This window comes from Oryx dammah, unplaced genomic scaffold, assembly GCF_014754425.2.
Source record: "Oryx dammah isolate SB20612 unplaced genomic scaffold, SCBI_Odam_1.1 HiC_scaffold_17, whole genome shotgun sequence".
NCBI lineage: Eukaryota > Metazoa > Chordata > Mammalia > Artiodactyla > Bovidae > Oryx > Oryx dammah.
Genome location: NW_024070201.1, coordinates 52,164,654 through 52,192,502, shown reverse-complemented (window position 1 = coordinate 52,192,502; position 27,849 = coordinate 52,164,654). Strand labels below are relative to the sequence as shown.

The window sequence follows — 27,849 nt, the reverse complement described above, 5'->3', positions numbered from 1 at the left end:
CCTTCAGCCCAGGGTCACCCCTCTTCCCCAGTTCACAGGATCTTTTGTGAGGCCCACACTCCTATTTGCATCTGACTCCCCGGTAGACAGAAAGGTCTGGCTCTGTTCTCTGGGCTGGGGGTGGTGAGGGTGGTGGGAAGGGCCATGTCAGGAGCCCTTGTCTCGCATCCAGGCACAGTTGAAGGGTCTGCATGGATAGGATGCTATCTGGGCACACCATCCCGGTGATATTTCCAAGTGATACCACATTGGTCATATTTCATTAAACCTAAGACTGTTTCAGTCAAAAGAGACACTGTAGCACGTACTACAAAGAAAGAAAAATGTCCCCATAATTAAACTATGAAATGCCAATGACTGTAAAACAAACCGCAAGTTCAGAGATGTGAAAATGTGAGTAAATAGTTATATTAGAGTTAGTAAGTCAGGCATGCAACAGATGAATCTAAGTTGTGTTGGAGACATGCCAAAAAGAGCAGGGTCCAGAGATTTTTCTGTTCCCCTGGTGCTGCTCCCTGGCCCTCCTTGGCTCTCCCTGGACCCTCCTCCCTGCATTTAAGCTGATTTGAGGTGTTTCTGAGACCAGGGACCAGCCCTGGCTTCCTCACTCCCACTTTTTCCTTTCCCTCCCGTACCTTAGCTTAGTTGTCCCAGGGTGAGGACCTGTGCCCACCTGCCCCCTAACTCACTCGCCAGTAACCCATGGGCGGTCATCTGCCCTGTGTTTAGTTCCAGAGCACGAGACGCCAGTAGATACCAATCTCATAGAACTTGACACCAAGTAAGCAGAACCCTGCCTGCAGACATGAGCGGGGCGGGCCTTGGGAGGTGGGCGGGGCTACCTGGTTATATGCATTTATGCTAATTAACCCCGAGGAGCAGCGGTCTAACCCGTCTGCTGAGAGCTGCCTCTGCTCGCCTCTTCAGCAACCCGCTTGCCTGCATGTGACTTGAAGGACCCTCGGTGCCTGTTCCTCTTCCTCCTGCCTTGGTGGGGTCTGTCTTCCTCCCTCGTCCTTGCACGTCCGTCAGTCCGTCAGTCCGTCAGTCCGTTCGTCCATCCACAGCACCTGCTCGGCTGTCACAGGGCTGGTTTGTGGCCCTGGGCTGGGACCCTCCTACTTGGCTGGTGTCCAGCCAGTGGAATCAGGCTGTGGGGTGGGGAAGGTTCTGGGGATCTTCTTGTTTCTGACTCGCGAGGACCAGTATGGATGGCCCTGTGGTCAAAGGCTGTCACCTCACAGGACAGTGACCAGAGGGGAGGACCTGGGCAAACATGATCCACGTCCAGGTCCAAGCAGCTTTCTTCCTCCAGCTCCAAATCTATGCTTCCTTTGTCCTCCAAGAGATGTGTCGGGTCTTAAGTCACCCCATGGAGGATACCCCGTGCAGTTGGTTGAATTCTGTGGGGCTGGGGCCTGGAGAGTAGGCCCATGTGGACATGTTTTATTAGTAGAAGGGAGCTCACTCTTCTTAGAGGCAGCCCTTAGCCCTGGAACCCCTCTCAGGCACCCTCTTTCTCCACTCATTTTTTCCGCTCCCCACCCCTATTGGGCTTTGCCTAGCCCCCACCCCATCTCCCACAGACCCTGTGTATCCAAGATCCCCCAGGGTAGAATGTGAGCTGACATTTCCCTGGAGAAAGGGCCTTTGGGGTTTTCTCAGAAAACGGGAATGCTTCTGGAGAGCAGTTCTTTGGGTGGGGGCCTGTTCTTGGGGGACTCAGAATATGCTGTGAAACTGCTGTCGGCCTGGCCTCTTTGTGGAAATAAGTTCCTTCTCTGGCCCTAACCCTGCCTCACTCCCTGCCCCCACCCACAATTTGATGTGTGCCTGAACCCCAGCTTCTCAAGAGCTGGGTCGATTTCCAGCCCTTAGCAAACTCATGCCTCCCTCTGGTCTTTCTGCAGCTGGCTAGTCCCACTGTCATTGATGGGCATCCAGATGTGCTGGCCTGGCATGCCTTTCTATCCAAGACTAGTCCCAGAGGCCGGCCTCTGGGTCCTGCTGGGCTGTGCAGGCCCTCCGACCCCTCTGGATAAGCCTCCTCTCCCTGCCCTGCAAACATGCCTGTTTTCCTTGTCTTTCCCACCAGCGATGACGACATTGTGTTTGAGGACTTTGCCCGCCAGAGACTAAAAGGCATGAAGGATGACAAGGAGGAAGAGGAGGATGGTACCAGCTCTCCGCGGCTCAACGACAGATAGACTGGGGCCGCCCTCCCTCTGGGCAGCTCCAGGTCACTCTCATGCACTAGGTTGCTTGTTCGTCTTCTTCCTGTCCTGGCTCCCCCTCCCCTTTGTTCTTCCAGTTTCTACCAGGGGGCCCAGCAGTCTTCCAGGTCACGGTGGCGAACCCCTGGCCTCAGGATTGGCCCCCATCACCATGCCAACTGGGCCACAGGCAACACCTCACCCTCTCACTGCATCACTTCTCCATCCCCCCTCTTTTCCTGTTGACCCCCAGACAGGCCAGCATGGCTCTGGCCTTAGAATTTGACTCGGGATGGGGAGCAGAAAGGGGAAGATGGGGCACAAGGGCTTGGCAGGGTGGGGATGGGGGCTCAAGACACGTGAGAGGATGTGGCCACTGTCCCGGGTGATGAATACAGTTCTGGCAGCTAAAATGTGACCGCTTTGAAGGCCACCCTCCTCTGGCTGGGAGGGGACAGGCCCATGGATAGATTTTCCACACAGTTTTGCTCGAAGTTTGGACCCACCAAACACCTGTCTTATTCCTCCCTCGTCCCTGCCCCCGTCCCTCTGTGACTGACAGTGACCTTGGTGAAGGTTTGTAGACCCCAGGAATGGAGCAAAGCAGTTGGGCTGACTTTCTTACCAGCAGTTATCTAGTCTAAGGCAAGTCATGTGAAGTAGGCCAAGTCTATTTCAGTATCATCAGGATGTAATATCGTAGCTGCCTGTCCCTTGCGTGTGTGTCATCCACACATATGCACAGAGTGCGACAGAGAGAAGGGAGGGGCCTTCGGAAAGCACCAAGGTCTTGAGGAGGTGTCCTGAAGGGTGACTCTGAGACGGGGGTGGGGTGAGAAGATGAGAGTCTGCCCAGCTCCCTTCCTTAAGAGGGATCAGCGATCTGGTGGGAAGCAAGGCTGAAGGGCCAGAACGACTGAGGCCATCAATGTCTTCCTGCCCTTGCAGGTCTCCAGGGCTGGACTGGAAGAGAGCCCCTGAGACCACTGTGCCCACAGTCAAAGGGGGTCCTTCCTTAGAAGGTGGCAAGGTCCACTGAGTTGTCCTTACCTAAATGGAAGGGGGACTCCTTTGTTTCCTTGGGGAGCTGATGACCACCCCCCACCAATACACACACACTCACACACACACACACACTGGTTCCCACTGTCATGGGTGTGCAGTATCCATGGGCTGATGTTGGTGTGATTAGAACATGGAGCATACTTCCAGGGCAACAGGGCAGGCAGATGATGAGGCAGAAAGTGTTAAAAGTTATCTGTTTTTCTGTGACCTTTGATGCTCACTGCTGTGTGACTGGGCAAGTTCCTTTCCATCTCTGGGCCTCAGTACTTCACCTAGAAAACCAAGGGGTTCGAGCAGATGATCACAAAGGGCCTTCCCAGCTCTGCTTCCAAGAATTTGTGAACATTAGAGTTTCTGGTCTGGTGGGTGGAGCCAGAACCACTGATTCTGGTCTGTCTGCCACCAGTGAGGATTCACTGAACCTGAGGGGTGGTGGGGCAATAGAGGGCACCTAGCACCACCACCCTACACCCACTCCAGGCCAAAGAAGGGCCCTTCTAAGGTCCCTGGGCTGGGCCAGGGTGGGGGGTTGCCTGATGTCAAGCTGTGGCTGTAGTTAGCATGAGCCGCTTGCCCCTAGGGACCAAGTATTACAGAAGGTATTTGTATTTGCTTGTATTTGCTGAGGTGTGGCTGGGGGAGGGGAAGAGAGCTTACGATAGACACTGTACTACTTCACACCCTCTTTGGATGTCCTAAAGTTTGCCTCATACCCAAGCAGATGTATTGATTAGCAGGGCAAGGGGATCTCTTCCTCCTTTCTGTCGGTCTCCCATACTTGTGAAAAGGGAGATAGCCACGTTTTATTATACAAGTTGGATCTCAGCTCTTCAGTTCAGCCCCTCCTGGGATGGACTTTGCAACCATTTTCCATGGTGAAATTACCCAGTTCATATGCCTGGCTCTGCACCCCAGCCCTTCCCTGCTGAATCTCATTCCAGGGACCCCCACTCCAGGTCAGAAACAAGTCAGCTTGGGACAGTCGTACTCCCCTAGTCAATTCTAGGGTCCCAGCTGCATCCAGTCCCTCCCAGAGCTTGCTGGACAGTTTGTACCTCATTGGGCAACTGGAGAGTTAATGAACTGTTGGAACAAGGTGTGGCAAGCATACGCTCTTCAGGGTTGTCTTCTGGAACCTTTGGGGCTGGTACAAGACCTTTAGGATTTGTGGTGATCACTTACCTACAAATAGACCTCTCTCCATGTCCCTAGCACAGTCACACAAAAGCTTTGTCAGGCTGGTTTCTTAATCTCCTTCCACCTCAAAATCACACTGACCATTTAGAGTTTATCACAGTGCTGAACTGAAATTTTCCAGCTGCAAAAGCATCATGGGCCTATTTAACCTTTTATTTCCTCTTTGGGCCCAGGACTACAGAAGAGCAGTGGTCAAGTTCATTTGGCTTAACCGTGCTTGGTTGACAACTTCTCCACTTGGTGCTAAGCACTGGAGACACAGAGTTGGGTCAGTCCCAGCCCCTGTCCTCAGAAAGTGGTCAAGGGAGAGTTACAGGGGAAGTAATAAGGGGCCATTGCCTTCAGGGCTCCATGGTTGCTGCTAGCCCGTACAGTGCCTTGATGTGAGTTAGAAACAGTATCCTCTTCCAGGTGGATTCAACCCACTTAGGAATGCACAGCTTCCCAAGTGGTCACAGGCTGGAGTTCAGCCCCACATGTCCCTGAGCTGAGTGCCCTCCTGCATACCCATGCATAGCAGCACAGTGAACACTCAGGCTTCTTCCGGAGAAAGGCCCAGATTATCTTTCCAAGCCTCTGGTTGGCTCCATACCCCACCCAATCCTGCAGCCCCTTCTCTGCAGGGCCCCTCTCCATCTGGAGTCAGCCTGTCCTGGTGAACCCCTGGAGTGAAACGGGGTGGGGAGCCCCACTCGGCTCCAGGCACCAGCCCATAGTCCTGGCTCTCTCTGTCCACACATTTGTGCCCTTGCTGACCACATCTGTCCACACTGAGATTTTACAGTGGGTGGCATGTAGATAGCAGTCTGGGCAGGAAGGAAGAGTATGGCCTGGGTGAAAGTCTACAGGCAGAGAGCCAGCTGGACTTCCTCACCTTCCCAACCAAGAGAGGAGTGCAGTCCTTGTGAAGATAAGGACTGAGTTCTTTGGCTGGACCCCACCGGCCTCCTGGGTCTCAGAGCCCAGACCGGCAAGGTGAGCTCACTTGGGTCTTGGTTCAGCTGGGGGATTACTGACAAGCTGGTCCCACATGGTGCAGTGAAGAGTACCCTGGCCCAGAAGTCCATGATGCCTCTCCCCACTGGCTGTTGCTATGCAGCTGAGGAGCCTTGAATGTCTCATTCAACCCCCTGGGCTTGGTTTCTGTAACTGTAAAATGGGACAGTCGTTTCTTTCTCACCCAACTCAAGGGACTTGTGAGGCCCAAAGGAGATGAAAATCAGCTCTGTAATCTGCAAATGGCTGCTCAGGCTGTGGCTTGCCACTGCACAGGAACAGCCCAGGGTCACACAAGAAGTGGGCTGCCAGTTGAGCCCTCCCAACCACCCCCTCCATTTGTTGCTCCCGTCTCACTTAGGCAGAGGTCAGCCAGAATGAAAGGAGGCCAGTTTGGCTTTGATGACCTAGCTGAGAAGGAAATTCAGACACTGTTCAGGAATGCCTGCCTCCCCAGGCTGTGATCGCAGCAACCAAAACAGAGAGACATGGATAGTGTCAGTGATTGGGGAGCTGGGTGCATCTTGGTGTCAGAGGCCAGGAGGGCTTGGATCTGATCCCAGGTTAGGAAGAGCCTCCAGCCCCCAGGCCTAGCGGGGCTGAACCCCCCACTACCCTGCTGAAGAACCCCAAGGGTGAGGTGGAATAGATATTGCCTGCCCCTTCAAAGGGTCAGGCCCCCTCCAGGATCAACCAGAGCTGCCAACTGTCACTTCTTGGTGACACATGGGAGGGATTTGGGCTCGAGGAAAGCCCAGGCCTCTTAACTCTGAGATCTGAGTCCCAGCTGGCTCATCCCTGGTGGTTTCAGCAGCCCACAGAGGCAGCTTCCCTCCTGCCAGCGACTGGGGACTGAGCATCCTCCACCCATCCTGGAGGAAGGCATTAGGCCCCAGTCTTGAACTCTCCTAGGGTCCCTTGGACATAGGCCTATAATCGTTCTGATGTTTTTAAAGTCAACACGGACCAAAACAGACTCTCCCCACCCTCACGCATAAGCCTGCCTTGGGCCTGGCAATTTGTTTTCCTGGCCCAGGCACCTCCACCACTTGTCCTCCTTCCAGGCTGAAATGGCCTAACTGTGGAGCAGGATCCCCACCTCTACCACTCCCCTGCAGGCTCACTGCACAGTGGCTCCAGGCAGAGGCCCATTGAAGGGGGAGCATCCTCCCTCTCCACCACCCATCACTCTCTTCCAACTCTTCACCCCAAAAGGGAAGTCAAAGCACAGGTCCCCGGGACCCATGATCCATAGACTCTGAAGCACTTGTTTTCTAACCAAGTGCTGTGGAACCCCTGTATTCCACAGAGCTCTGTCAGGGGCTGCTAAGGTGGGAAGATGGGGTGGAGGCAAAGGCTATGTCTCCAGCCCTCCCCACCCCCTCATTCCTACTTCCACCAGAACAACTCTTCTTTTATCTGTCTTGCCTATCAAGGTTTCACCTTCAAACTTCTCTTGAAAAAAAACCTTCAAACCACCATTCTGAGGTTTGATCCTAGACCAGCAAGCACAGGTTCCATTCTTGCTTTTCACATTGGAATGGCCCTAGCATTCCAATACAAAGTATCTTCGTATTGGAACTTGCATCACAGACCCAGGCCCAAACATTTGCTTATTCACACACACACACATACACGTACACACACGTAAAAAACACACAAACATTTGATGGTTTTGTAGCTCATCTCCACTGAAACTCTGGCCTGGGTTTGACTTGGGCGGGGGCCTGGTGCTGTGAGGATGGGTCTTGTCCCTGATATTGGCCCAGGCAGTGTGGGGGACTGTGAATGAAGCAAAAAGGCCCAGCCCCACCCCAGGACTTGTGTCTGTGCCCCAGTGTGACACCTGACTTTCCTGACCTGGGCCCATGAGATGACAGAGGAGCAGTGTGATAGGAAGAGAAAATAGAGTTGGGTTCCTCTTTAATATACAGCCAGGTGGAGGAAAGTCCAGATTTCAAAAAACAAATGCTGAGGGATGGGATGACTTTATGACCAAAGTCCCTCCTATGGAGGCAGGATTCCTCCAGATGCCCTTTAAGCAGCAAATCTCCCTGAAGCAATTCTAATAGGATTCTGTTCCCACATTTACAATCAACTGAGTGTGTGGGCTACAGGCAGGTCCCCCCACCTGCCATCCCCCAAATTCTCTTCTTGCTGGCCTGCTCCTCTGCCCAGGTCCCTCACCAGGGCTGACTGAGAGGTGGGCACTTTGGGGCGACCTGGACCGGCCCTTGGCACAGAATCCTGCCTGGCCGCCACCCAGGGAATCCCAGGTGAAAATGTGAGACTTAGGACACAGCAAGCCACGTGGCATGGGAGGAAAAGTGCCAAGTGCTATTCTGTGTTCAGTCCAAGTGTGCCCTTGAGGTCCTGACGTCAGTTCCCCCTTGTTTAAGGTGGAGATAGTGTCAGGCTTTGCCTGCCTCAAAGGGATTACTGCAAGGGTCATGGGAGAGGTGGGTATGAAGGGGGACTCACAAACTCAGGATGCATCATGGCCTGCTCTGCAGATCCAAGAGCACTTGGGATCCGTGTAGGATGACCATCTTCCTGGAGCATTTCTGCTCAGTGTTGGGGTCTAGCCACAGTTGCTGGGGGAGGGGGCTGCCTCTTCCTTCCCAGTGGGAGCCGGCGCTCAGCCGGGGCGTGGGGAGTGACAAGTGACTGAGACTGGTCTCCAGGTCTGTGGTCATTCTGTTAAGTGATTCTTTTGTGATACCCTTATTCCTGGGCCACCTTCCAGTTTCATCTGTTGTACCTGTGGCATTCCTTATTATGTCAGATAAGTTATTACAGTTTATCAAGTCTTAACAGGACAAATGAACAAAAGAACCATAACTAGGAGGCCATTAAAGGTCTTTTGTGACAGATGCCGACTGTGCTTTTATTTCTGTCTCATAAGCCCACGGCAGGACATAGACCAGAAAATGCTGTCAGGCTGCCCTGGACTGGCTGGGTGACGTGTTGGCTCCAACTCCAACCGGGCTCCTCACGGCTTCTCCTCCCCTCACTGCCATGTAGTAGCCTTAGGGCCTGGTGAGTTGACCCGTCTCAGACACCACTGGATCCCGTGACTCCTGCTTTGCTCCTAGGATAAAGCCATCCCATCTTCTCTTTGGCATTGCTGACCTCTTCAGCTGGAGTCCTGCCCCAGTCCCAGCCTGGTTCTCATTGAGGTCTCTTCTGCTCTGTTGGATCTCCCCAAAGTCACTTGGGTTTTGCATGACTTACCCACTGCCTGTTTCAAAAGAACTCCTGGAGGAGTGGTGGTACGGGTGAGGAAGATTCAGAGTCCTAAATGACAGGATACTGTATTCATACGGAAGGAAGGTGCTGCTGGATTACAAGATGATAATTCTAGGAAATTGGTCATATATGTGAAACAACTTTTTTTTTTACACTCCTGTAAAATAATGTGTAGTTTAGATCAGTGCATTGTCCTCCTGGTTGGCCAGAAGCTGGTCTATTTCCTCTGACTCTCTCTTCCAGCTAGAGAAGGGTGGTGGAAACACACTGACAGGTGAGTCAGGAGACAGGCACTAGAGCTTTGATTCTGCCCTCCCTCATGGACTGTCAGTCCAAGTCCAGATAAACAAATCCTCTGCCAGTATTTACAAAGAAACTGGTTCTAAAAATGTTGCAAGAATTGAAAAGGGCAACCCAGGTACAACAGGAAATGACTACCACCTGTAGGGTGGAAGGACAGGGAGAGGAGGTGGTGGTACTGAGCCAAGGACCAGGGAAGCCCAGCAGGGATGTGGAGGGACAGGGTATCTGGTGAATCCAGACCATAGAAGAAAAACCTCTGTTCCTTGGGGGGTGGGGGGTGGGGGTGGGGGCGGAGAGATGCTTCCAAAGCAGAGAGAGTGGGAGAAATACTCTGGTTTCTTCTCTCCTGCACTTCTATTGGCAGACTCTTAATTAGAAGCTAGTATTCACAGAATTGAGCCTGCAATGATCAATGCCTTGCAATATAGAACAGGGGAAAATCAGGGGATTAGACCTGAGACCAAATAGACAAATGACCAGCTCTTTAAATCTCTCATCGAAAAAAACAGAAATAATCCTATTGGCCTGGGTACCACCATTTAGGAGTCCTGACACCCGAACAGGAGTCTAAACATGAGAGAGGGGTTTACTACTGTTTCTTTAGTTTTGAGCTTTTCTCCTTCTGTCACTGTCTTCATGGTATTTTGAGACTTCATTTCTTTTAGCTTTTTAAAAATTTCAGCATAGGTGTTTCAAATTCTGATCGAGATAAAGTCCACTAGAACCTGTCTCTCCTACCGATTATATAAAAATTCTGGACAAAAATACAAAACACAACTACCTAATGACTCTGAAAATCAGACAAAAGCAGGCAGGTGGTCCAGAGGAGCAAAACTGTAGAAAAGTAATCTGCATGGTTTAAATTTCCCTTTTATTTCTCTTTTCTTTTGTGGATTTGTGTTGAAATTAGAACCACCACCAATAGAAGGTGAGACACAACTTTGAGTCTGAAACTAAATCAGTTGATTTCTTCTTAAAACAACAGCAACAACAAAACCCAACATTAACCCAGAGTCTACACCATATAACATTCACAGAATCCAGGATACAATCTGAAATTACTCAACATACAAAGAACTAGAAAAAGAGGATGAATGTTCAATGAGGACGTGCTGTACTCAGTAGCTCAGTCGTGTTTGACTCTTTGCAACCCCCTGGACTACAGCCCACCAGAGTCATCTATCCATGGGGTTTCCCAGGCAAGAATACTTGAATAGATTGCTATTCCCTCTTCCAGGGGATCTTCCCAACCCAAGGATCGAACCCACGTCTCTTGAGTCTCCTGCATTGGCAGGCAAATTCTTTACCACTGCACTGCCTGGGAAGCCCTCAATGAGGATTCATGCTCAATATACAAAAATCAATTGTACTTCTGTATAGTAACATTAAACAACTGGATCTTGAAATTTAAAAGACGATGCCAAATAAAAAGATAATACCACCTACAATAGCACCAAAATGGAAATACTTAGGTGTAAGTATAGCAAAATATGTGCACAGTCTCTGTGTACATCTCTAAACCAGCAAATATTGATGAAAGGAAGAAGACGGAAACAGATTGAGGCTATGTTCTATGTTGATTGGTACTATGGTACTATGTTAGTACTATGATACTAACAGATTGATACTATGTTCATGGATTAGAAAACTCAATATTGTTAAGGGTAGCAATTCTTTCCAAACTGACTATAGATTCAGTGCAATCCAAGATCTCTGCAGGATCTTTTTTACAGATATAGACAAGGTAATCCTAAAATTTATACGGAAAAATAAAGGAAATAGACTAGCCAGGCAATTTTTAAAAGGAAGGACAATTGGAGTTGTTTACTGCTTGATCTCAAGACTTAACTGTGAAGCTACAGTAATTAATACAGGGTGGTTCTGGTGAAAAAAACAGACACATCAATGAAATGAACTCCAGAATCCAGAAATAGGCCAGCACATAGCAACTGATTTTCCAAAAAGGTGCAAAGGCTATCTAATTGTTCTTTCCCATAAATAGAGCTGGTGAGGCTGTGAAGGAACTGGAACGCTGCTGGTAAGGATACAGAATGGTACAGATGCTTTGGAGAACAATTTGGCAGTTATAATCTTATAAGTCTGCTTGTGTGCTAAGTTGCTTCAGTTGTGTCGAACTCTGCGACCTAATGGACTGCCGCCCGCCAGGCTCCTCTTTCTATGGGATTCTCCAGGCAAGAATACTGGAGTAGATTGCCATTTCCTCCTCCCAACCCAGGAATTGAACCTGTGACTGTTAGGCATTCTGCATTGGCATGCAGGTTCTTTACCACTATTAAAGATACTTATTGTAAGACTTAGAAGTTCCACTCCCCAAATAAGAAGTTCTGTCCCTGCAAAAACCTGTATGTGAACGTAAATAATGGATGTACACATAGCTTAAAACATCCCAAATGCTCAAGCTAGTGAGAATGGATAAACTATTGTATAGTCACACAATGGAATACTACTCAGCAATAAAATTGAACAAATGAGTGATACATACAATAAGGATGAGTCTCAAAAGCGTCACGCTAATGAAAGAAGGTAGACTTAAAAGGACAAATATATATGCATCTATTTATATGACATTCTGGAAAAGGCAAAACTATGGGGATGGAAAACAGACCACTAGTAGCCAGTGGCTGGAGTTGATCTGAAGGGTTGGCTACATAGGGGCAGCAGGAAGTACTTTGGAGGGTGATGGAACTGTTTCATATCTTGATTGTCAAATCAACTGTGTGCCAGAAAAGAGTGTATTTTTACTCTATGCAAATATGTATCTCAATAAAAAGCAAAAAAAAAAAGTAAACAATTTATAGCTCACAAACTACAAACAATATTTATAGGGCTTGTACCATTTGCTGGGGCTAATGCTGGATCCTGAAGACAGAAAGATAAGTAAGATAATCCTTTCCTTCAAGGAGCTCACAAATTCACCAGAATATAAGGCATGACGACAAAGGTTTGGACTTGATGTTGAGGGATATTGGGCATGGGGGCTGACACGCACTCATGTCATGCCATGGAGCACTAAGGAGGGGTGGGTAGGGTAGGAAATAAGGCAAGCTTCCTAGAGAAGGAATTCCTTCAACTGACTTTTGAAGGATGAGAAGCAGTTAAGCAAGTGAGGAGAAGCTACAGGCATTCCAAATAGAAGAGGTGGCACATGGAAAGCCTCAGGGGTGAGAAAAACAGACCTTCAGGGAATTGTAAGGACTTCGATGTGGCTGGAATGAAGGGAACCAGAAGAGCTAACGGGAGATGGGACCAAACATAGCCATGGAGAGGAAGGTTACAGATAATTAGCCCAAAGGGCTTGTTTGTTTGTTTTATCCAGAAGGTAGTGGGACAGGTTTTAAGCAGGACAGTGTGATGGATCAGATTTATGCATTTTTAGGATCACTTTGGCTGTATTGCAGAGGATGGACCAGAGGGGAAGGCCAGAGGCAGAGGGATCAGGGAGGAAGCTGGGAAAGGGATCTGGCTTAGAGATGCAGAGGCTGTGACCAGGTAGGGAAGAACTGATTGGCGAGGTATTTAGGGGTAGAATGGCCAGAACCGGCTTCCCACTCAATATTTAATATTCAGTCTCAGCACCTTTGCACGCGGTTTCTCCTGCCTGGATTCATCTTTCCCAGGCTCTTTGCAGAGCTCCTTCCTTCCCGTTCTTCAGAGTAAGTAAGACACCTTCTCAGAGAAGCCTGCCTGACTACCCCATTCAAAGGACACCCTTGCCCATCACACCTACATCACTCTATTTTCCTCATAAAAAGTGTCTTGTTTATTTACTTGTTTATGGTCCAAGCACATGGGCTCTGAGTTCTTAGCCTACCTTGACCCCTATTAGCACTGTGACCTTTAGCAAATTCTCCTTCAGTTGCCATAGTTTTTTCATTTGTGAAGTAGGAATAATAATAATTACTTCATAGGGACGTCCCTGGTGGTCTAGTGGTTAAGAAGCAGTCTGCCAACGCAGGAGACATAGTTCAGTCCCTGGTATGGAGGATTCCATCCTGCAGGACGACCAAGCCCACATGCCGCGACTGCTGAAGCCGGAGGGCGTAGAGCCTGTGCTCTGCAACAAGAGAGGCCACCGCGATGAGGAGCCACACACTGGCACAAAGAGCAGCCCCTCTCCCCGCAGCTAGAGAAAGCTGGCACAGCCAAAAACAAATACTACCTACTTCACAGAACTGTCATCAGGCTAAAATGGGGTAATATATGTAAAGTGCCTAGAAAAACTCCTAGCTTCTGTCGAACATAGTGCTTGGCACATAGTAGGTACTTTATAAAATACTTGCTGAACTGTTGCTGCTGCAAAGTCGCTGCAGTCGTGTCCGCCTCTGTGCCCACCAGGCTCCCCCGTCCCTGGGATTCTCCAGGCAAGATTTTACTAAATGAAAGAAGGCACATTCCCATGTCCACCAGCAGATGGCACATGTATGGAAAACATTTCTTAAAACTGGTTCGGCTCTTACACAAATCGGCCAATAGATGTCACTGTTGCTCCCTGGGTCAAGGAACCAAGCCAGAGCCAGAGGCAGATGTTGCCCAGATAGGACGCCTCGACAAGAATCCCAAACGGAGGACCAGAAAGCGATAATCGCATTAAAAAGTCAAAGCCTAGAAACTAAAGCTAAATTATGTTTTACATATATATTCTAAAGCCCCGTTTTCTGTTTTCTCACTTTATTGACTAGTAACAAGGAGCTGGCCACACAGGCATCTTCTGTAACTGCAGCCCCAGTTCAATGAGGTGAGAGGTTGTGGGAGTTAGAGGGTGTGGACATCTGACACGCAGCAGAGGGAGGCCACGAGCCCCATGTAATGGCTTTTCCTCTGTGCTTCGGATTTCTGTGGGGCAGAGGCAGTGCTCACGCATTGCAGGGTCAGGCATCCAAAAGGGAACTGAGCCCAGCCCCTGGGGCAGGGGCGTATAGTCTGGTGCAGACAATGGGCCAGAAAGCAAATCAGCCCACACGGAGGTCTGGGGGTCTGTCGACAGGAGGAAGACAGGTCAGGAAAGCAGAGGTGACTCTTGAAACGTCCTGCTGCTCTCTGTTGGGGGTAAGGATCCTGGGGAGAGGGTACTGTGCGAGGAAAGTCGTGGGGGGCCTGGAATAGCTGGATTCTTGTACTAAAAATCGGAGTAGCCTGGTATGGCTGGAGAATGGCATTCAAGAAGTCGTCTAGCATGGCTGGAGGACAGGGTCGAGGACAGGGTCAAGGACAGGGAGTGAGTCCGGTGCTGCAGACTGGCAGTCTAGCACTTTTTCTTTACCCCTCCAGGTCTTAGCCACTGGAATCCAGGGCCAGCAGCCTGATACTGTCCTAACTTCTTCTTGTCCCAGCATAATTATTAATAGAGGTCCCTTGTGCTCTCCAAGATTTCCTAGTTTGGACAGTCACCTTAGTTAGGACTTACGCCCCCTTGCCTCCACTATCCCAGTGACCCCATCTTTACTAAGCACAGGATGTGGCCCATCTCAGCAGGTGCTAGCAGAGATGAGAGGCTCAGAAAGGATGATTTTCAGGCAGGGGGACCTCGGAGCCTAGGGGTCCAGAGCAAACCCCCTTTTCCTCTCAGAGATGGGAAGAGATGTCCCTTCTTTTGAGAGGGAGCCCTCAGGAGGGTTTCTGCTGGTAGGGGGCTGGAGGGGGTTTCTGAGGCCTGCAGGAAGCTGCTGATAGAGGTTAAAGAGAGCTCCCCGCCCCTTCTTTGTTGGCTTTTTATCTCCAGGTCACCACAGGCCTGGCCACAGGAAGCAATGACCACAGAGGCACAGATATAGATATAGAGTCAGGAGTTTGGGAAGCCCTGCCAGGTACTCAGACCCAGAGCAGGGCAAGGGAAGACCCCAGGGGACATCCGGAGCTGTGGATCTGCTCTGCTCCTAACACCTGGTGTGACCTGGATGGGCTTCTGCACTCACTGAGCGTCAACTTCCCCATCAGTATACAGAAGGGTTAGGAGCGGCCACCCCGGAGCAAGTCACACGAAGCAGTGCTGAAGGAAGAGGGTAGAGGCGGCAAGAGAGGGGTGAGGGAGCCAAGAAGGGGACTCTGAAGGCAGCCAAGTGCATTACCACAGGAATAATAACTGCCCCGGTCACCTCTCCCAGTCCGGGAAAGGTCATGCCCATAAATTAGGGCCATGAGTCTGCCAGGCAGACTTAATGAAGAAGGAGCTGGGCCTCAGTGAGAGCAGACAGTGCCTCTGGAGGTCACAGGTCCAGCCCCAGTCTGGACAGAAGGAACCTGGAGCCAGGGAAGGGCAGGGGGTGTCCACGGTCAGGGGTGGAACAAACCAAATAGGTAAAAGCCGGCTCTTAGGTGTTCCCTGCTGAATCCCCAGCACCCAAGCACACAATGGGGCCTAACCTGTGTTTCTGACAGACCAGGGAACCAGATGACATGGCAAACCATGCTGAGCTCAGACTGAACCCCAGCCCTCTGGACTCCAGCTGGGCCCTCATCCCAGAACTGAGGGGCCTGGGTAGGAATGGGGGCGCAGAAGTAAATGTCTTCTCAAGGAGATGGTGATCGTGGCTCTCCTCTGTTTTTGAGAGGAAATTTCAGGTTTTACAGGGTCACCGAACCCCAGGAAGTCTGACGGGTTTCTTGCCTCAGAGCCGCCTCATGTCTCTCACATTTCTGACAGTCACACATCTTTTTTCTCCCTTTCTACCTGCTCTCTATCCTACCTGCTCTTTAAAAAAAAATTATTTGGCTGTGCTGAGTTTTAGTTGCAGAACTAGTGGGATCTAGTTCCCTGACCAGGGCTGGAATCCCAGTCCCCTGCGTCGGGAGCACGGAATCTTAGGCACTGGACCACCAGGGAAGGCTTTGCCCTACCTGCTCTTTAAGGGCACATCCTGGATGGAGCTTACTCCCAGCACTTGGGCCCTGTAGTCCCCTGCCTACCTCAAACTTCCAGCAGCATTCACAGCATCTGATTAGAGGGGAAGGCTGGCCATTCGGGGGGTCCTTGGTGCTGCTGAGAGGGTCTGCAGTGAGGGGGTGTATCAGGGTGTCAGGGGAGAACCAGCCAGACCCCTCCATCTCACCTTTTCCTCCCCTTCCCTTACCCCCATGCCCGTCTGGCCTCCTGTGGACACAGCTTAGCTGATTCCTCTGTCTCCTGTGCTTAGCATGAGGCTTGCCACAAAAAGGATGGGCACAAAAAGACTGAAGGAACAAGCGAGAGAAGCATGCAGTTCTCTTGGCCCACAGAACACATCTCCCTGCTTCCTTGAGTTCTCCTCTGAGGGCGGAAGTCCCTCTAGTACAGTGGAGAGTGAGGGGAACGCAGAGCCATCTTACCCACAAACATCTTCCTATCTATCCCAGCCATAAACTTTTTTTTTTTGAATTCTCAGACTAATAGATCTGCCTGCCTCCACACCCTTGCAGAAGCTGATTCTTTTGATCTTTGTTCAGTAAACTCCTCTTCATCCTTCAAAACCCTGTTCAAATGTGACTTTAAGAAATTTCCTTAGGCTGGGTACAGGGGCCTCTACTCTGAGCACACAGTTTCCTGTGACTTCGTTTCTCTAGAATTTGATTGAATATAATTTCTCCCCTGGGTCATTAGCTTTTCTAGGACTGGCAAAGTTGTATTCAGTAGAGAGTTAGCAAATGGCTGGATCTGCAGAAGAGGTGGGGCCCCTGGGGACCTGCTGATTGTCCCATAAAGCCCAAGGCCAGTGCAAGACTGCAAGAAGGGAAGCAGCTCAGAGACAACAATTAATGGGAATCAGTGAATGACACTAAGGTTAAATGTCAACTGGCATAACTTAGGTACTCAATTTGTTGATTTTCTACAACTATTGATTTGATATTTAGCTTAGCATCAGCTCTCATCTAAAACCCTCCAAGATTTTTGCTGACAGTGAGCCACAGCTAGTAGCATGTTTTATATGCCAGGACTTAACTGCAGTCTTAGGTTACAGTGCCAGAGGACATGTCTTTGGAACTGAGGGTGGGGGTGACCTGTTAGAGACATAGTTCTCTAACCTTGTTAGAAACCCATTACTATTTTGTCCTGCGGGACCGGCAGAGCATTCTTTGAAGGCCACTGACAGATGGATGGAAATGCTTCAAAAGAATTTAACCCTTTCTCAAGAGGAATGACTGAGAAGAGGGGTAGGAAATTTCCTGGGAGAATATAAGGAGACTCATGACTCTTTTCGCTTGGTGAAAAGCCAGCTGGGGTGAGGAGTGGTCCTGGCCTCTCGGCAAAGCTGGGACTGTCAAGGAGTCCCAGGCTGCTTTCTCTGGCCCTAAAGTGGAAGGGAGGGATTGGGCTCTTCCCAGAGAGAGGGTGCTCCTTGCTGACACAGTTTACCAGGTTTCCCACATCACCTTGGAGGTCCCTTTCAATGTTTAGAAGACACCTATTCTATAACTTCAAGATTCTAAAATGCCAGAATTCTAGACATTCGCCATGCAGTTCCAGGGTTCTGAGACCCTGAATGTAAAATAATCCAGCCTGGGGACCTTGAGGAGGAGACAGCCTCTTGCCCTAATCCCACTGGCCTAGAACCCACCTATCTTCTCGTCCACATATCTCAAGGGGCTATTTTACACACACACACACACACACACACACACACACACACACACACACACTGCTAGGCTGCCTCCCCTCAGCCTCTCATATACCTAAGGTGCAGGTCTTAGCCCTGTAGCCAGGAGAGCATGGCATGACACAGGACATAAGGGAGGATCAAGTAATTCAACAGAAGTGCTGTGCTTAGTCGCTCAGTCGTGTCCGACTCTTTGAGACTCCATGGACTGTAGCCTGCCACGCTCCACTGGCAAGAATACTGGAATGGGTTGCCATGCCCTCCTCCAAGGTATCTGTCCAACCCAGGGATCAAACCTAGGTCTCCCGCATTGCAGGCTGATTCTTTACCGTCTGAGCCACCAGGGAAGCCCAATTCAACAAAGGAGATGATGCCAAAGCAGCAGATCACACATCCTCCTCTTTCCTGCCTGAATCAACTGCTTCTGATTCTCTGTAGCTGGACTTCCTCCCTTGACAGACTCATCTGATGCTAGTTAATTTGTCAGTCTAACGACATCACCCCCATGACCCCCCATTCCACCGAGTGTTGAGGAGTCAAAGGGTAAGAGAATGAAGAGGAAGCATAGGGTCCCACCCTGGCTGTGGATAACTCTACCTCAGGATGAAAAGCAAAACTGGTTTGGAGAGCCATGCCATCCCAATGGGAAGTCCCTCCGTATGTCTAGCCCGAATCCTACGATGTGCTGTCAGAGCCCACTTCCCCCCAGCCCCCAGTCTGAGAAAAGACATCAAGAGTCACTGCTTCATCTCAGGAAGGTTCAAAATGCTCTGAGTGTCCCCTCCCCCCCTTCAGTGAACAAGGTCAGCAAAAATGACATGGCACCACTTCCAAGAGCAGAGTATCTGAGGTTATTGCAGACTTTATAGAAAACTGCCCAAAGGAGATCCAGATTTCTAGGGGGGGAAGGGCCTCAAGCCAATATGTTGGAGGAGGGTGACTTCCTGTGTGCAGAGGCAGCACAGGCCAGCCATTCTGCTTGACCTAGGGGTGGGAGTCAGGGAGAGGCAGCCCCCTCCCACTCACCAATTGTGCTTTGGGATCATGCAGAAGGCGGGGCGCTGAGGCTCTGACCCTGGACAGGAGGGCTTGTGCCTGAGATAGGAGGAGAGGCCCCCTTCCTCTTCCAGAAGTCGTACGGGGCAGGGGGTGCCCAAGGATGGCGAGGTGGCAGCAAGGAAACTTCAGGGGAGAAGAGTCACATGGGTGGGAAAGAGGACGTGGCCAACAGCTCCCAGCCCTTCAGAGCCTCCTCTTCCACCCCTCTCTGTGGGCACAAAGGTCAGCTGACCCTGGTTCTAAGGCCAGCCCATCTGCTTTGCACCCCCAGGACTCTCTCCTCCAGGATCTCTCATGAGGATCTGCTAGCATGGTTGGGGGAGGGGGCGGTGCTTGGCACCTGCCTGTTTTGCAGGCTAGAGAGCTCATCCTAAGAGGAAAGGGGGGTGGGCATCTCCCAGGGATGGAGTCCTCACTGGACCTGACCCAGTGAGTGGCAGGTGTGGGTACTGAGTGCAAGCGATGGGTATAGAGAGAACTGAGAGCCCAAAACTTGGGTAAAGGGATGAAACTCAGATCGGGGTAAAGAGGTGAGAGTCTCAAATTGGGAACAAGGACTGAGTATTGGGGTATGAGAACCCAAAGTGGGAAACGCTGAGGATCGGCTCCACACTAAGGGTTTAACGAGGTGTCCTTGTCCCTGTGATGGTAGAGTTAGGAGCTGAGTGCCAAGCCTGGGCCAAGGAGGGGCTTGAGCTAGAGCTGGGGTGGTGAGTGGTATGAAATACATCTTCAGATTGGGGGAGGGTGCCCAGCCCTCAGAGCCCCCAGATGTAGGTCTGTATGCAGGATGAGCGGGTAAAAGAAAAAAGGCTCAAAGTCCACAAAAACCTCCTGAAGGGGGTGCTCTGATTCTGAGACTAGAATGGGATGTGAGGGCCCCTGAGCACTAGAAGGGAGCTGAGGGCTGCAAGCTGGAGTGTAGTTTAGGGGGGTGTTTCCTGCTGAGAGGTCTGGGTTCAATGCACAGGGTGGTGGAAGCAGTCTCAGGGCCTTGGGATAGAAGGACAGGGTCTCCGAGTGAGTCCTGAAAGGGGGAGGGGGCTTCGGGTGGTTCCGGAGGGCTTTCAGAGCCTGGGATGAGTGGATGGGGGGGCGGTTCTGGAATCAGAAGAGGGTGTCTCTGGGTCTTCGATGGTGACAGCTCTCAGAAGCTGGGGAGAAGGGGTACAGCTCCAGGCCTCTGGGTGGGGGAGATGCCATAATCCAAAGGTCTCAGGGGAGGGGCAGGTCTCAAAGCCTCAAGCTCGCGGGTGTCCCACACCCACGGTCTCGGGCGAGGTGGCCTCACTAAGGTGATCAGCTGGCAGGGGCAGTCCCCAAGTCAGAACAGGCGAAGCTCAGAGGCCCGAACCTGGGGAAGTGGCGCGAGAGCCGGCGGGCGCGGCCGGGGCCGGCGCGCGGCGCGGGTCGGCGTCCTGCTCGTAGCGGTAGTGGTAGCCCTCCATCTGGTCCCGGCACGCCTCGCGCAAGTTGCGCATCCAGCGCTGGATGCCGCGGCGGTTTAGGTAGAGCACCATAAGGAAGATGAGGCCGATGAGCGCCAGAACCAGCCCGAAGAAGACGTAGGAGGCTTCCAACTCGGGGCCGGCGACTTCCACTTCATCCCCGCGACCGTCGGCATCGCCGTCGGCGCAGCGCAGCTGCGCCTCTTCCAGGTCCAGGAAAGGCCGGTTGTGCAGCGCCCGAGGGGCGGCGCAGCGCAGGCGCCGCGCGTCGGGTACGCGCTCCGTGGCGTTGCGCAGCCAGGCCAGCAGGGGGCGCGCGGCGCAGCCGCAGCGCAGGGGGTTGTCCGCGAGCAGCAAGCGCGGAGCGGGGAGGCCGCCATCGCGTTCTAGCGCCCGCAGCTCGTCGGGGTCCAGGCCGGCCAGCGCGTTGAGGTGCACATCCAGCTGCTCCAGGCGCGGCCGGCGCAGAGCGGCGGGCGGCGGGCGGCTAAGCGCGTTGCCCGCCAGACCCAGGAGGCGCAGCTCGTCGAGCGGAGCGAGCGCGGCGTCCAGCGCGGCCAGCAGTGCGGGGCCGCCCCGCGCCAGCGCGTGGTTGAGCTGCAGCGAGCGCAGCGCGGGCAGCCCGCGGAAGGCGCCGCCGCCCAGGGTGCGCAGCGGGTTGTGGCTCAGGTCGAGCGCCGTCAGGCTGGGTAGCCCGTCGAAGGCGCCGTCCTCCACCACCTCGATGTTGTTGTGCGTGAGGCGCAGGGCGGTCAGGTGCGGAAGGCGCACGCCGCCCTCCGCCGCCTCCTCCCCGTCCGCGTCCCCGCCTGCGAAGGCGGCCGCGCGCAGCACCGTCAGGTTGGCGCCCACGATGGTGAGGTTGCGCGCGTCGGGCGGCACGTCCCGCGGCGGCTGCCGGAGCTCGGCGCCGGACGCGCAGCGCAACATCAGCTTGGGGCCGCCGAAGCAGTAGCACTGGAAGGGACAGGGCGCGGCGGGTCGGCTCAGCGCCGCCGCCACGAGCAGCAGCCCCGGCAGCAGCGGGCCCCTGTGCTCCGGCTGTCCCGCGCGCGGGGCCATCGCAGCTGCCCCCACATCCAGCGCCCGGGTCGCGGCGCTCACCAGTGAGTTCGGAGCGCCTTGGGGGCGGGGAGGGGGGCGGGTGGGGCAAGTCCTTGACCCGGAGCGCCCGGCGGTCGTGGTCCTTCCGTCCGCTGACTCTAGAGTCCGAGGAACCTTCACTTTCCTGGTTGGGGCGAGAGGGGACAGGCAGGGAGAGGAGCCCCCCGCCCCCGGTGCCCTCTTAGCCCTGCGCACCGGCCTCCGACTTCCGCGGCCGCTCTGGGCTCGGAGCCGAGTGGGCAGGGTTTGCCTCCCCCCTCCCCGCCTCCCAGCCGCCTCCTCCGCCCCCAGCGGTGTCTCCGCGCCCTCCTAGCGGAGAGGCGGGGTGGAAGGCTCCCGAGAACCAGGGCTGTGGGCTGCTGCTCTTGTCCCCCCCCCGCACCTTTCGGCTCCCGGACTGCTGTGAAGTTTGACTCTCCGAGGTTCTGACTTAGTTCCCTCTCATCTCCCCCACCCTCCGCGTTTAAGCTGGCTCCTTTCTCTTACCTCTCAGGCACGTGTGGGGCGGGGCGGGGCCGGGCTGGGGAGAGCTGGCAGGTGGGTCAGCATCTCCAAGGGAGAATTTAGGGGCAGGATTTTAGAGTTCCTCCTCCAAGTGCAGGCAGGGATGAGGGGTCAGCTGGGAAAGTTCCTCGTTTTTCAGCTGCTTCCTAATTCCTGTGATCAAGGAGAGGGCGTGCTAGGAGAGGAAAATCCCCAGCCTCAGCCCCCTCTTCTGCGACCCCAGTTACGTCTGGTCTGGCTCTGTCAGCATCCCTGCACGTTCCGGGAGACCTCCATCTTTTCCACCCCACCCCATCTACCCGAGGAAGTCAAGACAACCCCCCTCTTCCTTCCACCCCTCCTCCCCCCAAGTCACTGGCTGCTCCGCCAGGATTTCTTCCATCTGGTTTTCTCCACCAGGCTGGACTCCTCCCCCAAGCACTCTCCTAGGCCCTGGGACCCGGTGGGTGTGGTGATTAAGCTCTTTGCTGCCCCCATCCTTGCCCCAGCACCTTGGACCCCTGCTTGATTGTCCTGGGTCTCAGGACCTTAGGGTTGTTGGATGACATCAGCTGCCCGTCCTCCTCTCCAGGGTACCCCACCTGTGAATGAGTAGGAGGGTTTGGGGCTCCAGATGTGGTGAGACCAGAAGCGGATTTTGCACTGTTGGAGAAGGGGGTCTCAGAAGGGACCAAGGCTGAGTTGTTTATAGGTTTGTTTTGTTCTGGATTCCCGCCCTCCCCCCCCACCCCTCCAAGAACTGGGAAGCTCCAGGCCTGATTTAAAGAGACAGGCTCCTGAGATGGGCGCTCTCCTGGCCTTGGCATGAATTATTCAGGCTGTAGAAGTTGACACTTGATCCTCAGGCCTTCTGGTATGAGCAGAGCTGGTTGGGATAAAGGCTTCCCCCAACCTAAGAAGCAGTCTGTTTCTCCTGAAATTAGGGATTGCTGGGTTAACTCCTTCCCTGAAAGTATATTTAACTGATCAACCAACAGATCAATGCCACCTAAGGAGAGGCCTGGGTCTCAGACAGGGTTCAATACTGAAGTCCAGGGCTATTGATGCTGGGGGTGGGAGGAAGACCTCTCCTTCCCACTCTCTCCCCTGTCCCTACTGTCACTCCCAAGGTTTGGCAGATGAGAATAGTAACTTGCACATCCATATTGGACATGTCTTTTCAGAAGTGGGGTTGTATACTCACATGTATGTGTAGAAGCCAACTTAACATGTAAGCAGACCTAGGTGTGTCCACATGTGAGCACATACACACACTCATGCTCACTTGTGTGTGCCTACACATGCACAGGAAGGCTTGCATAAGCTTGTGCACAGTTCCAGGCAGGTTCAGATGTGCTTCTTACACGTACTTGCAGGAGCATTCATACGTGTGTACATGTGAACGTAGATTTGAGTGCATTCTAGTATGTGTCCATAGATTAGTAAGCACGTACATATTTGAACACTCATACTTCTGGGCCCATGCAGGTGCCTGGGTGTGTTCTCAGAGGAACAAGCGTAACAGACTTATGCAAGCACATGCATCCAGAGGTCGGCCAACACACTGAGCCCACTCCTGCCCTCCACCACACCCTTGGTCCATGGAGTTAACAGGGTGTGTTGTCTTTTCTTATATGGCACAAGAGCTCAAGCATGCCATGGACGCTGGGCCCTCAGCTGTTGCATTCACCCCAGCCTTGGCCCATATCAGCTCCAAGCCCCAGCTCTGACATCTTCCCCAGTGGGAGGCACTGGCTCTTCCTCATTGTGTTTCTGGTACACTGACTAGCGCAAGAGACTGTGCAGTCTGTGTTTGTAAATGAATGAGTGAATGAAAAGGTCTTTGGTTTCCTGTCCTGCTGCGTAGAGCCCCTTCAGCCTCCAGCCACTAAGACATCACAGGCCAGCTGCCAAGGCCAGCTCTCCCTTCTCAGGCCCCATAGTGGCTGGTTTCTGATTGGCTGATGGCCTCCAGGGGAAGCCCTACAGGGGAGCCAGCAGCTTTGGTGGTGGGGGGTGGGGCGGGGATGTGTGTGCATTTACTAGACACCTCAGTTGGGGAAAAGAGGCCCAGAGAGAACCTAGGACCATCAAAGGACAGAGAACAAGACAATGACTGTGTTTTATAAATGGGGTGGTGAAGCCAGAGGCCAGGGACTTGTCAAAAAACTTGTGGTCCTCGGGCCTTTGCCTGGAAACCTGACCCCAGCACCTGGCCCAGGGCTCTGTCCAAGGTAGTAGGTGTGTCTGAGTGGCCAGCACCACAGGAAAATCTCTTCTTGACCCCAGGGTTCTGAGGCCAAGAACAGACGGCAAGTAGGGTCTGGTGTGACCTTGGACCTCTCTCCACCCTGGGCTGTCAGCTTCTATTTCTGCAGAGTAGGTGGGCTTCTGAATTTGTCGTTTCTGGTCCTTTTAGAGCAATTGTGATAATGTGGAGGGAAAATGTTTTGAAACAAGAAAAACCATATCATTAGGGTCTAGGCACCTAGCACCCACGTGACTCTGGATGAGGCATTGCCCTTTTCTGGGACTAATTAGTTCCCATGCTGTTTGGCTCTGTTCCATCTTCCTTCATCCCCCAACACCTCAAAGTCATGGCAGATAGTAGAAGGAATGAGTCTCCACTTGCTGTCTCTCTCTATGCCTCTATCCTGCCTTCTCCCCTGTCTCCCCTCTTTCTGCAGGTGTTCTTATCTCTGTCCAGTTTCCCTTAGAACCAAGTCTGTGAGCCACTTGGGGGGTCTCTGGAGGAACAGCCTTCTGCGTCTTGGGAGTATCAGTGTTCGGTATGTAGTAGGTGTTCAATAAACGCATTCAGTAAATGCGTCTTGAGGCTGTGTGTTTATTCCCTGAGGCATCCAATGGATTGCTCACTGTTTAACTCTCATGGGGTGCTCTCTCCCCTTGATTCTTTTCCTCCAGTCTAGCCTACTGTCCCTCAGGGCTCTACTTGAGTTCTGTCTCTTCCAAGAAGCCTTCCTGGCTTCCTTCTCTCTCCTTTGAATTTCACTGAGTGATCAGAGGCCTAGAGCTGTCCTGAGCCCCCTGACTGTCAGCAGCTGGAGCTCACGACAAGTCTAATTTCTTGTGTTGTCAGCACACAGCTTAGAGCTCAGCATGGAAAGGGCACCAGGGAACATTTACTAAGTGAAATAATGATTTAAAAATCTCTGGCTCGATCCACCCCTGTGAAGCAGGCTAGGTGAGGATCCTTCACCTCTGCTTTACACCAGGAGACAGCTGCGCAGAAAGGTTAAGTGCTTTCCTCAAGGTTGCACAGCTAACTGGAGCCCGCGCCTGACGGGAGCTCAGGTTTCCTCCTCATCTTCTCTGCTGCAGCCCTCACCATCCTAAGTTCTCTCTCTAGGGAATGTGACTGGGTCAGATCCCAGGGGAGCCTGTGGGCAAAGAGCTCAGGCCCTCAGGATTTCCTTAGGACTCAGCAAACAGATCACCCCAGCTCCACCCGGGCAGAATGGTCACGTCTGCCATGCGCCAGGTTGTGAATCACCCATGTCAGCCTTGAGGGACCTGAATTCTTGAATTTGTTACCACACTAGGTCCCAGAGCCCCCCTCAGGCTTCCAAGCAGCTATCCCTCCCCTAAGCCCCAGTTCCTACATCCTCTTCTCCCTGCAAAGGCCCTACCCTCTGTATGCGCCACTAAGCCTTTATAGGGAAACTGGAGAGGTGTTCAGCTTCCCCGAGGTCACCCAGCAGGTAGCTCTTACCCATGCATTTTGTCCCTTAGGGGAGACTCAGTGTTACTGGAGCCTATGGGCAAGTCTGTCTTTCCAGCTCCGTTTCCCTGTTTGCAGAGGTGTGTGTGTGTGTGCAGGGGATGGTCTTGGAAAGCTTTTAAGTACTGTGCCCCGTGGCCTTTTAGGGACGAGGGTCCCGGAGCTGCCCAAGTTTGTGCCCCCATCTTTTCAATATGTGACCTTGAAGCTGGCCCCACCCTTAATTATAAAGTGCCCTAGGATGGCATGCGGCTCCTCCAGAGTCCCCTGCTGTAGTAGTAGTAATCCAGGCTCCCTCTTTCCTGGTCGCCCTCGTGCTGCCTGCCTTTCCCTCTGCTCCCCCTTCCTCCGAGGCGGGTGGAGGAGCAGCCCGGCAGGCCTGACATGATGAAGCTCGGTCATTAGGTAGTGGAGGAGGCCCCAGGTTCTCTCCTGTAGCTCCGGCACTGGGGAGGGGAAAACTCCACTGCAGGCTTTACTGTTCCCATTTCTCACTCCCCCGCTCCCTCGCCCCACTGCCACGAGACACAGGAAAATCCATAGACCCAAGATCCATTTTCTCCATTGAGTCAGCAGAGGCCACACTCTGCTTCTGAGGGACTGGCAACCGGCTTTTAAATAACTCAGATATTTAATACCCTCCTCCTCCACTCTGTGGCCAGGGCCTCTGGGGAAAGCCTAGAATAAAATTGGATGAATCCTCTGAAAGTCATAAGTGCTCCTGCCCGCATCTCAACCCACCCTCCCCCACTCAGGCTCCCAGGCCATGGAGGAAATCCTGATTCCTTATCAGCTTTGCACACTGCTTTAGGCAACCCACTCCAGTACTCTTGCCTGGAGAATCCCATGGAGGGACGAGCCTGGTAGGGGTCGCAAAGAGTCGGACAAGACTGAGCGACTTCACTTTCACTTTTAGAGTTTCTAATTGGTGCCCCCGACTTGGTTTGTTATCACAAGTTTGGAACTGGAAACTGAAGTTTAGAAAAGGGGACTGACCCCATCTGACTTTAAGTCTTGGTCTGCTGCTGGCTGGCTGTGTGACTTTGAGCAGGTCCCTGTCCCTCTCTGAGCTTCTATCTCCTCACCTGTGCTTCATGGTGGTTCAACCCGCGGGTTGCCACTGGTCCCTCTAGCTATTATGTTTCATGAATTGGTGTCCTGGTCTAGGTCTCCTCTCATGGAGCTACTTTTTGCCTCCATACTCTCCTTGGGGAAGGTTAAAGGCCAGAGCAGACTGAGGCTCAAGGCCATGCAGGGTCTGGCGCTAGGATTCCAGTGTAAGTCAGAGACAGGGGTGGGTGGGGGGAAGGCAAAAGAGCAGAGTTGGATTCTTTTGTCCCCTCCTCCCCACCCTGCTTCCTTTCTTCTGCAGGTAGAGGTCAGGACAGACCAAGGGCAATAATACTTAAATTTTGGCTTCTTTAAGACTAAGGTTCTCAGTGGCTATAGATATGATTTGAGAAGGTGGGAGCAGAACCCTCTTCCTAAGTTGTGTCAGGATCAAGGTCCTGATAATGAAAGTTAGCAGGCTCAGTTCTCCTGGCTTCACCTCTGTTCTGTGTCATTTGGAAGACAGAGATTGATATCTGCATTGGTTATATGGGAACACTGGAAGATTAAGAGCTGTGCTTGGGGTCACCTCATGATGAGGTGACCCTAATGATGGAAGAGGGCATATAGTCTAGGGTTTCTGATTCCCAGCTCATCCCAGCCTGCTCTAGCAGGAAACTGGGGGTCAAGGGATGGGAATGGAAGAGGCAAGTGGGTTCCCACTTAGTCTGGGAGTAACCTTGCTTTGTTTTACTTCCCTTGCATCCTCTTGGGTCTTCATGATCCTCCTGAGCTGTACCAAGCCTTCTGTGTGTGTGTGTGTGTGTGTGTGTGTATGTGTATGTGTTAGTTGCTCAGTCATGTCTGACTCTTTGCAACCCCATTGACTGTAGCTTGCCAGGATCCTCTGTCCTTGGAATTCTCCAGGCCAGAATACTGGAATGGGTAGCCTTTCCCTTCTCCAGGGGATCTTCCCAACCCAGGGATCAAAGCTGGCTCTCCTCTGGTCTTTGCAGAGGAGATTCTTTACATTGCAGGCAGATTCTTTACTGTCTGAGCCACAGGGAGGCCCTACCAAAGCTTCTGCTTCTAAAATTACATAATTTTAGAATCAAAACACTGAATTTTAAGAACCACAGACTCTGGGAGCCATAGAACCATGGTCTGTTTCAATCAGAACATAAGACTCTTATGCTGCTGGTAGTATGAATGGTGGTGAAGCACTTAGAGCTTGCGGTAGGTTGTTATATTAATATTCCTCAATGAAACCTGTCTTTCTATATCCATACTTTTATGCTGTCCCTTCACTGAGTTTGGTTTGGCCATGTGAATTTCTTTGGCTATTGAGACAT

At 52.4% G+C, this 27,849-nt stretch overlaps 2 protein-coding genes and 1 long non-coding RNA gene across 8 annotated transcripts in view; 1 reads left to right on the top strand and 2 right to left on the bottom strand.

Annotated features, from left to right (window-relative positions):
- Positions 1-4,505, top strand: part of ARRB1 (arrestin beta 1) — a 73,967-nt gene extending 69,462 nt beyond the window's left edge. For all 6 annotated transcript variants that reach the window (XM_040258847.1, XM_040258845.1, XM_040258849.1 and 3 more), the window contains 2 exons: positions 730-781; positions 2,096-4,505. In XM_040258847.1, the coding sequence (XP_040114781.1) occupies positions 730-781; positions 2,096-2,207 (164 nt within the window). In that variant the 3' untranslated portion in view covers positions 2,208-4,505. The remainder of the gene's footprint in view (positions 1-729; positions 782-2,095) is intronic.
- Positions 4,506-7,235: 2,730 nt separating this feature from the next.
- On the bottom strand, positions 7,236-8,313 carry LOC120876797. Its single transcript, XR_005724205.1, has 2 exons — positions 8,140-8,313; positions 7,236-8,108 (listed from the first exon to the last, which is right to left on the bottom strand). It is a non-coding gene; the product is annotated as an uncharacterized LOC120876797 (long non-coding RNA).
- Positions 8,314-18,448: 10,135 nt separating this feature from the next.
- TPBGL (trophoblast glycoprotein like) lies at positions 18,449-21,609 on the bottom strand. The gene has a single exon (XM_040258858.1). The coding sequence runs from the start codon at positions 21,178-21,180 to the stop codon at positions 20,011-20,013; it is 1,170 nt and encodes a 389-aa protein (XP_040114792.1). The 5' UTR covers positions 21,181-21,609; the 3' UTR covers positions 18,449-20,010.
- Between the last annotated feature and the right edge of the window lie 6,240 nt (positions 21,610-27,849).